This window comes from Juglans microcarpa x Juglans regia, chromosome 1D (genome assembly GCF_004785595.1).
Source record: "Juglans microcarpa x Juglans regia isolate MS1-56 chromosome 1D, Jm3101_v1.0, whole genome shotgun sequence".
NCBI classification, from domain to species: Eukaryota; Viridiplantae; Streptophyta; class Magnoliopsida; order Fagales; family Juglandaceae; genus Juglans; species Juglans microcarpa x Juglans regia.
The window spans coordinates 44,225,335-44,238,895 of record NC_054594.1 but is presented as its reverse complement, the minus strand read 5'-3'; the positions used below and the strand labels follow the sequence as shown (position 1 = coordinate 44,238,895).

Here is a 13,561-nt window from a genome sequence, read left to right as displayed (position 1 = left end):
ATTGGGAGTACTTTAGGCTCTTTCTTTCTTTGTGGGGGCCAATAATTAAGAAATAGCATAATTTCATAAAATTTCATAGAGACCCAATATATATCTCTATTATATATATGAAAAGTGTTAGACTTACAAAAAGATTTTACAAAAGTATATCAACAAACTAACACGGCTTCATAAGATATATTACATTTATTTTACAATAAAATTAACTTTACAATCTAACGCATCATATCTAGACACGTCAGTTTGTAGGTCTATTTTTATAAAATCTATTTGTGGTTAAAGCATTAACTTTTTTTCTCAAACTTTAGCACACACTCCTATTTATGTAATGTGGTTCCACCACTGCCACTTTCTATCAACAATAAAGGAATATGAAAATCTTTGGGAATGCCATTATGGACTTTCAATTAACCCGTAAGAATCGCTTTATTAATCATAAGCTGCACAAATAATACATTATGTAGCTTTAATGCAAAATTAAATTGACGGAGAATAAATGATATAAAGAACTAAGCAAACAAAATTTTAACAACACAGTACGTATCAGTGTGTCATCGATTCTAAATTCCATGCTTATTTCTTAGAAAAGGAAGCCCATGGCTATGGACAACAAGGAGATGAATAAATTAGCAAAGACACCAGATGATGAAGAATCAGGTGGTGACATTGTCCCTCGAGTTGGAGTAGGGGATGATGCAGGAGTTGGAGCGCAATCAGCAGGGGTCCCTGATGTCGGAGATGGTGTGGCAGGAGGTGTTGGGGTGGAAGGTGGAGAACTCGTACTCGTAGGCGGGACACCACCTGGAGAGCTCGAGACGATAACAGATAACTTCTGGCCTGAAAGACAATGCCGACCGAGACTGCAGATGTAGTAGTGGGCGCCAGTAGTGGACAGAGTTAAGTTGACAGGACCAGTGGTGATGGTGTCGCCAATGGGATTAGACGAGCTGCAACTGTCATAGGATTCTTTTGGCACTTGAAGAACATCGTGAGCATTTGTGACAAAGTTGAATGCTGTAGAAAGATGATATCATTAAGTACAGAGGATCGGAATACAATGATAATGCATTTGGTGTTGTTCACTACTTTAAATGCATGGTTAGATTGTCTTTAAATAGTTAGAGATAAACACAATGAAATTGAAAAAATTATGGTAATTTGGAGAATTAATGTTCATGATTTGAAAGAAGAAAGGAAAAGACGTACGTAGATTAAACTGAAAATGAAGAGCATGCAGAGGGAGAAATCTTACAGAGGATATCCCCAACCACGAACTGCTTACTAGCCGCCCAAGTTTGATATGCGGAAGCACCAACCGTTGGAACGGTCCAACCAATGCTATCTCCCACCACATGTACTGTTTGTGCTTCTGCACATTGTGAAAACACTGCAGCAACAACGCCGAAAAATATAACCAGAACACTCGTAAACTTATGATCCATTCTCTCTCTCAGAATCTAAAACCAATGCGCTTTATGTTGAAATAATGCTTTTGAGACAAGCTTGCAAGGTAGCTGTTCAATGTATGCTGTATATATGTATGTATGTTGGTATGCCTTTGATGACAATATGTGAGGGATCTCTCTGCACTATATATAATATAAACTCAAAACGATGAGCAATAAGTACTCCTGATCTAGGACTGATTAAACGTAGATTGAGGAGTCAGAATTGAGGGTCGAGACGCAACCCGACCTGGCTCCCATCATTAATTGGACCATATATGCATTCTGCACAACAATGTGGAATCTGCCTCATGCCGAAACCCAATGCAGTGTGGAAAAGTTCGAAAGAGGAATTGTTCTACATATAAATTTGCTATCTGGACCACATACTTATCATTCAATAGGGTTTGACTTGAACTTGCAGTTGGACTATTAGTACTTGGCCTTTTAAAGGTAAACTACACGGTATATATAGACACACACACTAAGTAAAAGCGACGTGCAATGCACGTTTGCTTAGCTTATATTATATTTTTTTTAAGAATTAATTTTTTATTAATAAAGACATAATTTTTTTGCTTAATTAAATAACGATGTAATGTTTGTGTTGTATAAATTAACATCACAAGCAAAAGAAGAGCATTAATAGAAGTTATAACATAGTCTTATAAATAAACGTCGTCCATAGTCTTATGAAAGTTATTTGAGATAATTTTGATTCTAGGATGACGATCCAGCATTTTTCTCATCTTGTATTACCTCAATAGAGAGAACATTATAATGCTTATATTTTTTTTCCTTCAGTTTCTCTGGATATGCATAAACTTGAATATTCTAGATTTTTGTTGATAATTTATCCACAATGCTTTTAATATATGGTTGATGTTCCTACAAAAAAAAAAAAAAAAAATGAATAGCTTTACATAATTAATTAAAACCCAATTTTATTTTTAATTAACTCATTATAACCAAACTCAATTTTTGAATAAAAATTTTAAAAGATATCTCTCCAGAATGTTCCATCAACTCAACTACTGAACAACAAAATGCCTATTTTGCTACTTCACCAAACATAATAGCAGCTATCTTTCCAGTATTATCGTCCAGTTCAACATATGCCCTAGCACTTTAAATGCATTGAATATATTATTTTAAATTCGAATATTGTTAAATTCTAAACTAAATTAGATATCGATTATAAATTAAAATTGTAAGATACATACCGTGGTTTGCAGACCCCTTGGCTTTTGCAATATATACAAACGAAGCTTTCATTATACTTATATCCAATTCCTTTATTACAGCCAACACATAACATGTAATAAAATACTTGGTCCAAGTCAATCACATTTATCTTCGCCTCTATCTAGAATTTTATTTTCTACATTAAATCATAATCCATTTTTAGAATGAATGTTTGTGTAAATATTTTAATTTATTACTAATAAAATAATATTTACCGCCATGGGTTGCAAACCCTTCATCAACTCTGCAATATCGCAATTCTTCATAATTTCTCTAATACCAACAAATGACATAGGGGCAGATGGGTATGTCAAGTTTCTTGCAATGATACTTTTAATTATCAAATCATTATTATCCGCTCTTAAAATTCATAAATGAAGAATAATATAAGGAAATGAAATATGTAGATAAATTACATAAATCGCATAATTAACTCTAATATAAATGTATTAATATGTAATTTTTAATTTTTGAGAATTACCATTTCTTCATTGTAGCTGCCTCAAGAAGATGATGGATTGTAAAGGTACTTGACGGACGTGATAACAGAGACAATCCTTTGTTGAAATTGAGATCAATATTAATGCAAGCATATACGGAAAAATAACTAAGCTACTTAATTATTATAAATACTGTTATTTGATCGAACATATATTTTTGTTCCAAGTATTACTAGTTTATCTTCAATAATTTTTGATATTTTCTGACATTCGTCTTGGACAAATTGACCCCACATAGTCAAACATATGGGGTTCAAGCTGCAAAATTGAAATAATTAAAAGAATTAATAGAATTTTCTAAAATTAATATTGGAATTCAATTTTAAAAGAAATGAGAAGTTATAAGAATTTTTTACCTTTCATCAATAACATATATCTCTTGGATTGTTGTTGGTCCAAATGTCGTCGTTACCTTTTTAGTTGGCTTACTTTTGATTGCAACAGCTAAAATATCTAAATATTAAAATAGAAATGTTAATTTATTGATTAATAATTTATAATAAAATTAAAATTAAATTACCTATTTCTCCAATCGACTCTTTGTAGACCTCTACGTCTTTGAATGATCTCATATTTTGGTGTCTCTATTTGCTCTTCATTTTGTGGAACATCTTTTATTATTGTTCTTGAGTTCAGGGTCCATTGATATTGATATTCTCTAATTTTGTACTTTAGATCTACTGGTTTGACATGTGCATTGTTGATATAATATGACTAAAAAGTATTTAAGGTCTCGTCCCCATGGTCAATATCAATTTCAAACATTGTTGTCTGCACTCGATTTCCCTAGAACAACAATAAAAATAATTGTGATTAATAGTGTATTATATAAAATTATGAGGATTATTTTACTAAAATATTTTTTTTAACAATTTTTGTATTTTTGATTTCTTTTAAACAAAATATGTTGTAAAAAGATAAATAAATAAGTGCAGCATCATTAATATTTTTATATAATATGATAGAATTTAAGAACCTCCAATTTCAAAGAATATTAAAAATTTTAAACGTAATATATGCTAACAAATATTATACCTCTTGATCAAATAATGTCAGATTTTGGTACTTCACAGTTGTGTGTTGGCTTATTCGTTTAGGTGACTTCTCCGCAACGATCATCTTAATTTTTCAGTTTCTTGTATTTGGAGTGATATCATTTATTGATGTATACACCATCCGCATTTTTTCACCTTTTTAGATACAAACATTTCAGATGCATAAGTATAACAAGTGTTAATTTAAATTCATGACATACCAAAATAATTGACAAAGACATTTAATTAAATGATTGAATATTAGTCATATAGAGATTAATATTATAATAGACAATAAATCGAAACTATACAATTAAATCTAGTTACCTGTATAACATTAATTTGAACATGATAATGTTAGTAATTTCGTAAACACAATATTTTTTGTGCAGTTCTTTTCACGTTGTTCAGTGGACACTGGTCGTATTGAAATCCTCACTATAGATGCTGTCTTCGCCCTTGATAAAGCCACAAATAATTGACCATGTGAAAAAATTGGATGAGGTAAATAAATCTCAACATAATCCAATGTTTGTCCTTGTGAATTATTTATAGTCATTGCGAAACTTAATCTTATAGGGAACTGAGTTCGTTTAAATGAAAAACTACTATGTTCATCAACATTTGGTAAGAATGGTATCCTTGGAATGAACACCTTTTTTTCCGGTATGGTTTCCAACTGCAATTTCTGCATGATATTTTGATCAAAAGCCCGGCAAATTAAACGGGTTTCATTGCATAGCCCTTCTGAAGGATTAGTGTTTCTAAGCAGCATGATGGGACAGTTTTTCTTGAGTAATACTTCATGAGGCAGAAGTCTATTTGGGGTTCGAGTATTTAAGAAATCTTTCATAACTGATTGTTCAGATGTATCTATTGTCTCATCAAAACTGTAATATCTCTGAACTTCACCTGGGAACCTATGAATTAACAATGCATTTATTTCATCAACAAAACCGTTCTTTGGTGTTAATATGGCCCAATTCATCATAGTTAAAATATTTGCTGAATATTTTTGAATATTGTTGAAAACATATTCTATTAAATGATCTAAAGAAGTGTTGTTATCATCATAAGGAATAAGCATCCCATTCGGAATTTTTATGGTTTCATCAATTGTGTTTGGTGGCATTCCGTTGCCTACTTCTAACACATAATCTGAAAAAATTGGATCTAATCTTGCTCGCATATTTTCAGTTAAGTGGAAGTTGATCAATGTACGCCACAAATAGGAATAAACCAAACTGGAATTAACCTGTTTTTGTCTCATTCCTTTACGAACGACTGGTAAAACCTGACGAAAATCTCCGCAAAAAACAACAACTATTCCACCGAATGTTACATCCGAATCATTGATGTCTCGTAGCATTTTATCTAATGCTTCTATGTGTTGTTTTCTTATTATTGGAGCCTCATCCCATATTATTAGTTTTGCTGCACGAAGTAGGTTTGCTAGGGCACTTTGTTTGCTGACACAATACGTGCTTCTTTTGTCAGTATCAAGTGGAAGCTTGAAACGTGAGTGTGCCGTTCGACCTCCCGGAAGAATAGATGCGACAACACCTGATGAAGCAGTTGCAAGTGCTACCAATTTTCTTGATCGTACTGTTGCGAGAAGTGCCTTGTATAGGAATGTTTTCCGTCCCACCCGGGCCATTTACAAAGAATGCAGCATTTTGGTTTGCAAATACTTTTTCCAGCACTGCATTATAGACATGTTTCTGTTCACTATTAAGAGATTCTGATGCGGCAATATCTTATTCTGGAATTTCAATAGCCAATTCATCATTGATTTCTTTAGATTGAAATTCTTCATCATCAAAACAGATGTCGTCATCAAGAAGATGGTAGAAATTAATGTCTTTACCCATCGATTCAATTGTGAAAGAGATTGACCTCAATACTTGATTCATACATTTGATATAGAATCTTCTGTTGATTTGAAATCAACTGACATGTCTTGCTCAAAACGTTCCCAAAGTTTCCTGGGATTGGTTGGATTATAATAAACCAATATTGTTGCAAATAACCGTCTCAAACTGGACGGCATTTGATATAGAAATGCTTCTTGTAAACAATCTTCCAAGCTACTGTCTCTCTGTAGCAAACCATGCATTGTTGCTACTTCACAAAATGTTGAGGCCACAACACCATCAACTGTTCTAAGATTTTCAAAGGACAAAGGTCCTCTTACATGGTTTAGTAATATCTGCAGATAATACCTCTCACCTTCAAATGAATTTACTGTAACAATACGACCTATAACGGTTTTCTTTTTCTGAGGAGTCCACTCTTTGTATTGTTGGCTCTAAATATAATATTCTGGAAATTCTTTATACTGTAATCTCTTTGCATTATCATCTACGATTTAATGCAAAGAATTCTGTTAACATCAACTTTCTAGAACGATCTAAACTGACAATGTTAATTAGATCGTCATTTTCTCGGAAAGTTACTGGGTGTTGATCCTCCAGATGTAAATGTAAACTATACACTGTTGAGTACATTTCATTAATAACAAAGCCATATATTCTCCACATAGTTTCGGGGGGAGCAATTCATTGGGCTGATTGAAATTGTTGGATTTTATCAACTTGTTGAATGTTTTGTTCAAAAACTAGGTTGAAAGCAACACGATCATGCCTTTTATAAATGTACTTATAAAGATATTTGACTGCTTGTATTATAGAACAAATCTCGACATTAATGTGACAGTCAAAGGTTGCAAGCAGATATAGATTATATGGAACAACCCAACGATTGTCTAAATTTTTGCCTCTGACTTTGACTATTTTTCCATTGTTCGAACGTCTATATATTGGAAAGCAATCATTTCCAACAGTCGTAGCCGCTGCATAATTCTTTGGATAATTACTTTTGCAACAACGATTTCTTTTCATGCAAATATTTGATTGGTTCAAGGCTCCACATGGTCCATGCATCATATACTTGACAACAACGTTATGCAAGTGCAGGTTTGTATTTTTATCAGGTATCTCTGTTGATACGATCTCATCAAAAGATTCAAGCGCATAAACTTTCCAATTATTCTGTAAGATAATTAAAAGATGCACATGTGGAAGACCTATTTTTTGGCGTTCGATAACATAGACATATGCTGAGACTTTATCAAAAAATTGCCTCTTGAATAATTAATCTTTTAATTTATCTAATTTTGCATGAAAGACTCAAGGAACCAAATCAGGTTGATTCTGACTCTCCTCTTGCAGATTTAATTCGTTTGTAAGTTCTTGCCAGTTTGGATTGCACGTCATTGTTAAGAAAATGTCTGGTTTGCCATAACGCTGAACTAAAACCATTGCTTCTATATATATTTTCCTCATGTCTCATGGACCTCCAATAAATGACAAAGGCAGTATAATCCATTTCCTAACATTGGAAGCGTTTGTTTCCCCAAGTATAATGGTAGCAACAATACTTTGATATACCTCTGATCGAAGATGTTGTTGGTTATTTCTAAAATAATCTAATCTTGACGTCTCGATTTTAACATACATATCTACTACAAATTGTTGCAGCAGTCAACCAAAAAGTAGTGAAATTGATCTGACATTTTCTCTTATTTATAATTTGTAGCAATCATATTTACGGCACGAAACAATTGGATCATTCATTTCTCTGTTTAACGCTACAAAAGTAGAATATGAATGAAATGTTACTAAATTGGACGTACATACTAAATGAAATTTTTGAATATTAATAGTGCAATCTAACCTCGTTGTTCTCTTGCAAGTAATTCTTCTGCAGTCCCTGATTGTTGAGAATTTATTTATCGGCTTGTTTCGTTATGTGTAGATCTGCTTTCTCTACTAACTCTTTCAATTCCTTGATGCCAACCAATATCGCCAAAATGAAATAATAACGGATATTGCAACAGATCATAACATCTCAAATAGTACTGAATTATATGACTTCCACCAGAATGGTTAAAGATAAAAATGTTGCATCCTCTTAATTGACCTCTATCATAATTTTCTACCCATATTGCTGCAACTTGTGAGGATGTAGGGGTATTGAATACACGTTGATCTAGGCCAGCATATGATCTTATACGAATTTTTTGATTTTCCAAATTTGGCAAATCACCATGAGAACGGAAAAAAATAGAATATGGATTGATGCAAAGAATATCGATAAGCTGAACTACAATTGATGGATCCATTCTGTTTGAATTAGAAATGTGATTTTCTAATTCATGCTCTGTATCATAGAAGTATAATTGGAGATAAGAAGGATGACCATTTGAAGGAAGCAAATCGTTGATATAGTGATATATATGTCCCTGAGTTCTGAATGTATAAATTTTCCTATTTCTCCTACATAGATCTTTATCAAATTTCACTCCAAAAGATGTAAAAGCGAACTTGTTATAAGTTCGAATGTATGTCCTAAAATGTGTAGATTCATCCGTGTTGGAGGTGAACAATGCATAAAGCTAATCAGGAACATCATCTGTGGATAAAGAAATTTTCTCATCAGCACAGCAAAAGCTAGTTGGTTCATGGTAGAATCGCTTTGCTTTACAATGTAAGCAGCCGGACACTAATGGCAGAGAATATGCTTCAAATGTCACTACCTTTAACAATTGTCTAAATCCAGTAGAACCGTGATGCGACTGACCTATTTTGTTAAAAAATGAAAATAAGGCAACTGACGCAAACTCTTCATATTGATTTGATGAGTGAATTAAAAGAACCAACTAATTTTATATAAGTTTCTTACCTAAGGTGTCGGTTTATTTGTTTCGTAGCTTGACTCCTCTCAAACGACATATAGATCCTATTTGTATAATATATTCCGAAATCTCAGAGAAAATGAACAGAATGATGGCTGAATAAGAAATATCGAAAAATGATTAGAGAAGAATCTGATGGATAAAGAGTTGATTAGAAGATTCGGAGACATTGTTTATGGATGAATTTGTCTCTGAATTAATGACACAGACATCAACACCAGGAAGAACACATAATTCACGAGACGAATCCTCTTTAGTGATATCAATATGAATATCAGAATTCCGTTGTCTCTTTGATACTCTTTGAACAAGACTAAAATCTTGATTGTTGTATGTATATTGGACATCATTGTTTGAATATCGAGCAATCAACATAGTCGTTTGATCACCAACAAATCTGTTGGAATCATTATCACCAAATGATGTCGAATCATTTATACGAATCGAGTTGCTTCTGGAAGCTCTTTGTTTAGCATATCTTTCTCTTTGTTATCTACGGATCTCTTCCTTTTTCTCTTCTGGTAAATCTCTATACAAGATTCTTTTTGCAGGTTGTTTTTTATGATCTTCAAGAAATTGTTTACAGACTTAAATTTCATAGAAATTTCTATTTTCGTTTGTAAATTTTTTTTTAAAAATTATTTACAGAATTTTACCACTTATAATTATGTTAATAAAGGAAATGATTGTTTCAACTGTTGGATACTATTCTACACAAGCAAGATGAAAAAAAATAAATAACAATTATTTACAATGCTCAATTAAATAAATAATCAAATGATAAAATATTATGAAACTAGAATCTAACAAAAGCATATTTCAATATCACATATAAAAAATGTTTTAGAAACTATTTGTCAAACTTAATTCTCTATTCCCTCTCTCTCAGCTCTCTCTGTTTTTTGCCGATTCTCTCTAACCCTTGACCTTCATCTGCTTCTCTAACCCTCACACACTCAGACCAACTCTCTCTCACTCTCAACCCTCCTCAAACTCATTCTCTCATACCTATCTATTTTATAATCTATTTTTCGTCGGAAACCAGCGGTCTCTCTCTCTGTCCTCACGATTCTTCAATCGTGTCTCTCAAATCTCCTCTCTACAGATGTTTCCCTTGTTTGGTCTCAAAGAAAATGAAGATTATGATTATGTAAAGATTTAGATTTATTACTAAGAATAAAATTATCTATAATTTAAATTAAAAAGGAAACAAACATAACAAAATAACATATCAAATAAAAAAATACGAAGAAAAGGAAAACTATAAAAGAATAGATCAATATCACATATGAGAATTCTTAAATAAAATATTTACCAAAATTTATTTGTTCTTCAAATCAAGTAGTGAATAAAAAGTATAAGCAGAGACCAGCTTATTAATTTTTTTTAGCATATTTTTTATATTTTTTAGCAATTACAATAACAATACTTATTATAATATTTGATTAGCTAACATTTGTGAATTTTAGAGTTATGCTAATAATTAACTAATTTTTATTTAAGTATTCTCAGATACTGCATGAGCTTTTGTATTGGATAAAAGCTTTTATGAAATCATATTCTCCTTATTAATTTATAATTTCGTAATTATATATATTGATAATGAAGATATTAAAAGTTTAATTGTCTTAAAATATTGATAAAGAAGAAATATTGATAAAGCAGTTAATTGCCTTGAAGTGTTGCTCTGTCCAGTAGATATAGTGTACACCGCAATAATCACTTTCACTTGAAAATTGAAAATTTAACCTTTGGTTTCTACGCTCTGTGTTAGTACGTTGCGTTGGTGATATTTTTTCCAGAGAAATTTGAGACCACACAAATCCATCTCTCGGCTTCATATCTCTCATTCTCGGCATCATCTCCCTCTCGACTACTCTCTCTCAACTTAGACCCACTCTCTTATCTCTCTCTACCTAGCGAGTCGGCGACCGAAGCTATCTCCCTTTGTTTTGTTGAAACCCAAAACAATCGAAGTTGTGAGACCCAACCTCAACACCCCTCTCTCCCTCTGTTTCCATCACCTCGACCTTAACCTCTACGATTTCCAAGCAGATCTGTGGTTTCTCTTCTTGATCTCCTCCACCTTGCCTTAGAAACGGTGGTTTCGGTAGTTCTCTCTCTCTCTCTCTCTCTCTCTCTCTCTCTCTCTCTCCACCGTTCATGGCTTGAGAAGCCTAGCTTTGACTTAGTGTACACCGTTTATGTGCAGTTCTTCTTCAAGTATATTGTATTACATATTTGTTTTTTTTTTCACATGAAATCTTTTTGTTTATGACCCAAAGAGGTAGAGAAATGGGAAAATATATATATATATATATAATTTTTTTGTAGTTTTGTTTGGTAGTTTTGTAGTTTTGTAGTTTTTTGCAGGATGTACCGAGAAAGGAAACTGATTTGAAGAGGAACTGTGGGTATGGTTTTTGTTGATTCTATTTCTTTTCCTGGATGTTTGTTTTCTTGATTTGAAGATCTGTTTTGAAATTTTGATTCGCTTCTACTGTTTGTTGGATTTTTTCCTTACATTTTGTTATTATTTCTCTCGTCGAACAAATTCATGGAGCTGTCAAAAGTTTCAGAAATGGCCTTGATTTTTTTTTTCCCGAAAATGATAGTAACTTTTCATAAAATTCTTAAGGAAATAAAACATTTAAAGATTTGAACTTTAATGTTACACAGTGTTTTATTCCCTCTATTTTTAACCTCTGTGAATATTCAGGTCTATTTCTATATTTTTGTACAAATCTGTAATTGTTTGTAGATTTTTTTTCTCTTTTGGCATTTCTTAATGATAAAAAAAAAATTGCCTCATTTACCTATGAATTATATAATTTATTTATTAACCTTAAATCAATTTTAAAATTTAAAAGGATGTTATATAAGTAATATATAAGTTTGAAGAAAACTGTAAACAATATGTGGAGCTTGCACAGGATCGAGCACTACTTAAATAATCATGTTGATGTGCCCATGGTTCACTATTATTCTACAAATAAGTAATATATAACATACATGTTTGATTATAACTGTTAAAGAGTAATAATAATAGGTAAAGTACTATAATTATAACTTATTCATATATTAAATATGTAATATGTCATTATTAGTATTTCACTTTGATAAGTGTCAGTGTAAAATCAATTAATGTCTTGCAATCTTTTAGTGTTTTTTTTCTTTTTATTTCTTTTAATGTTGCTTCAGATTTGTTTCGTTATAGAGATTAATGCATGTAATCATTATGCACTTACTAACAACACATCTATACTCATGCATTCATTATTCAACACTGGTGTATCTTTATTCATTGTTTATTGTCAAAATTGCTCTCTTTTTTCTAGTTTCATATACTTATCTGATCTTACTAACCTAAAACCCAGTTGCCTCAGAAATTCAACTTTTATATTTGATTATAACTTTTGGTGTAATTTACTTTTCTTCCATTATAAAATAACTGTAACTTACTTTTGGTGTGCTGATGCAAAAGGGTGCAATTGAATGTTGAACTATCTAAGGAAGCCTATGAATCTGGACCATAAGGCAACATATCTTTTTTACTTTTGTATATATCTTTTGTATATACAAAAGATAGACCAAACATTTTTACTTGGATCTTCTTCTTCTTCGATTTTATTTGAAAAGTTGGATCTTTTTTGTTGGTAGAATGCATATAATTTGTTGCTATTTGTCAAAAAGGTATTTTCAATTATAGATACTATGAAATTTAGTATTGATGTTTGTTCTGATAAGTTGGATCTTTTTTTGTTTGTTAGGATGCACTATTTTGTCGTGTCATCTATTGTTTAAAGATAAAAGTATCATGGAGGTTCTGGTGTATTTTCAAGTGAAAGTTCATAAATTATTGCTAATTTGTTTATTTAAAAATAAAAATATCATATTTGGTTGTTGAAGTTGAATATGTTATAGCCTGGGAGTAAGACAAAAAGCTGTTGAATTTGTGCTGGAAGCATTCTGCCTTGTGTGTATTTTGTAGGATGGTAGCAAAGGCTTTGATCACTATAGAATAACCATCTTCTCCAGGTAATTTCTTACTTTTTTTTTCCCTTTGTTTTTTTACTTATTCCTAAATGGTCCTACATACTTTGATCACATAATTTGCCAACATTTGGTTAGTGAGGAGTTGAAATGTAATTAGTAATAATCAACATTTATAGCATTTCTTGCTCACGTAGGATTGTATACATCTAATTATCGTACGTTCTAATCCCACTGAAATCATATGGCCAACGTAGGACCCATGTTTCGAACAAAGATTTGAGATGTCACATAGATAAACTATATATATATATATATACTATAAAAACACAAAAGGTAGTTACATTGACCTTTTCGATGTTCCTTACAAATTTAGGACCACTGCACTGCTTCCACACACTTGATTTGAGAGAAAACAGAATTGAGTTTATAAGGATTGAGTTTTTTGAATTCACCTTTTCGTAGTCACTAAGTTTTCATAATTGAGTTTTCTGATAGGTTTTTTAATAAGTTTTATGGATTTCTAGGTTTTATAGTCTCAGTTTCTTCATTTCTTAGAAATATGAACAAAAATATGTAATGCATAGA

General features: G+C 31.7%; 1 protein-coding gene across 1 annotated transcript; it reads right to left on the bottom strand.

The window, feature by feature from the left end:
- Positions 1 to 478: 478 nt before the first annotated feature.
- LOC121261170 (cucumber peeling cupredoxin-like) lies at positions 479 to 1,579 on the bottom strand. The gene is made up of 2 exons (XM_041163397.1): positions 1,253 to 1,579; positions 479 to 1,014 (listed from the first exon to the last, which is right to left on the bottom strand). The coding sequence occupies exons 1-2, from the start codon at positions 1,440 to 1,442 to the stop codon at positions 581 to 583; spliced, it is 624 nt and encodes a 207-aa protein (XP_041019331.1). The 5' UTR covers positions 1,443 to 1,579; the 3' UTR covers positions 479 to 580.
- Positions 1,580 to 13,561: the final 11,982 nt, after the last annotated feature.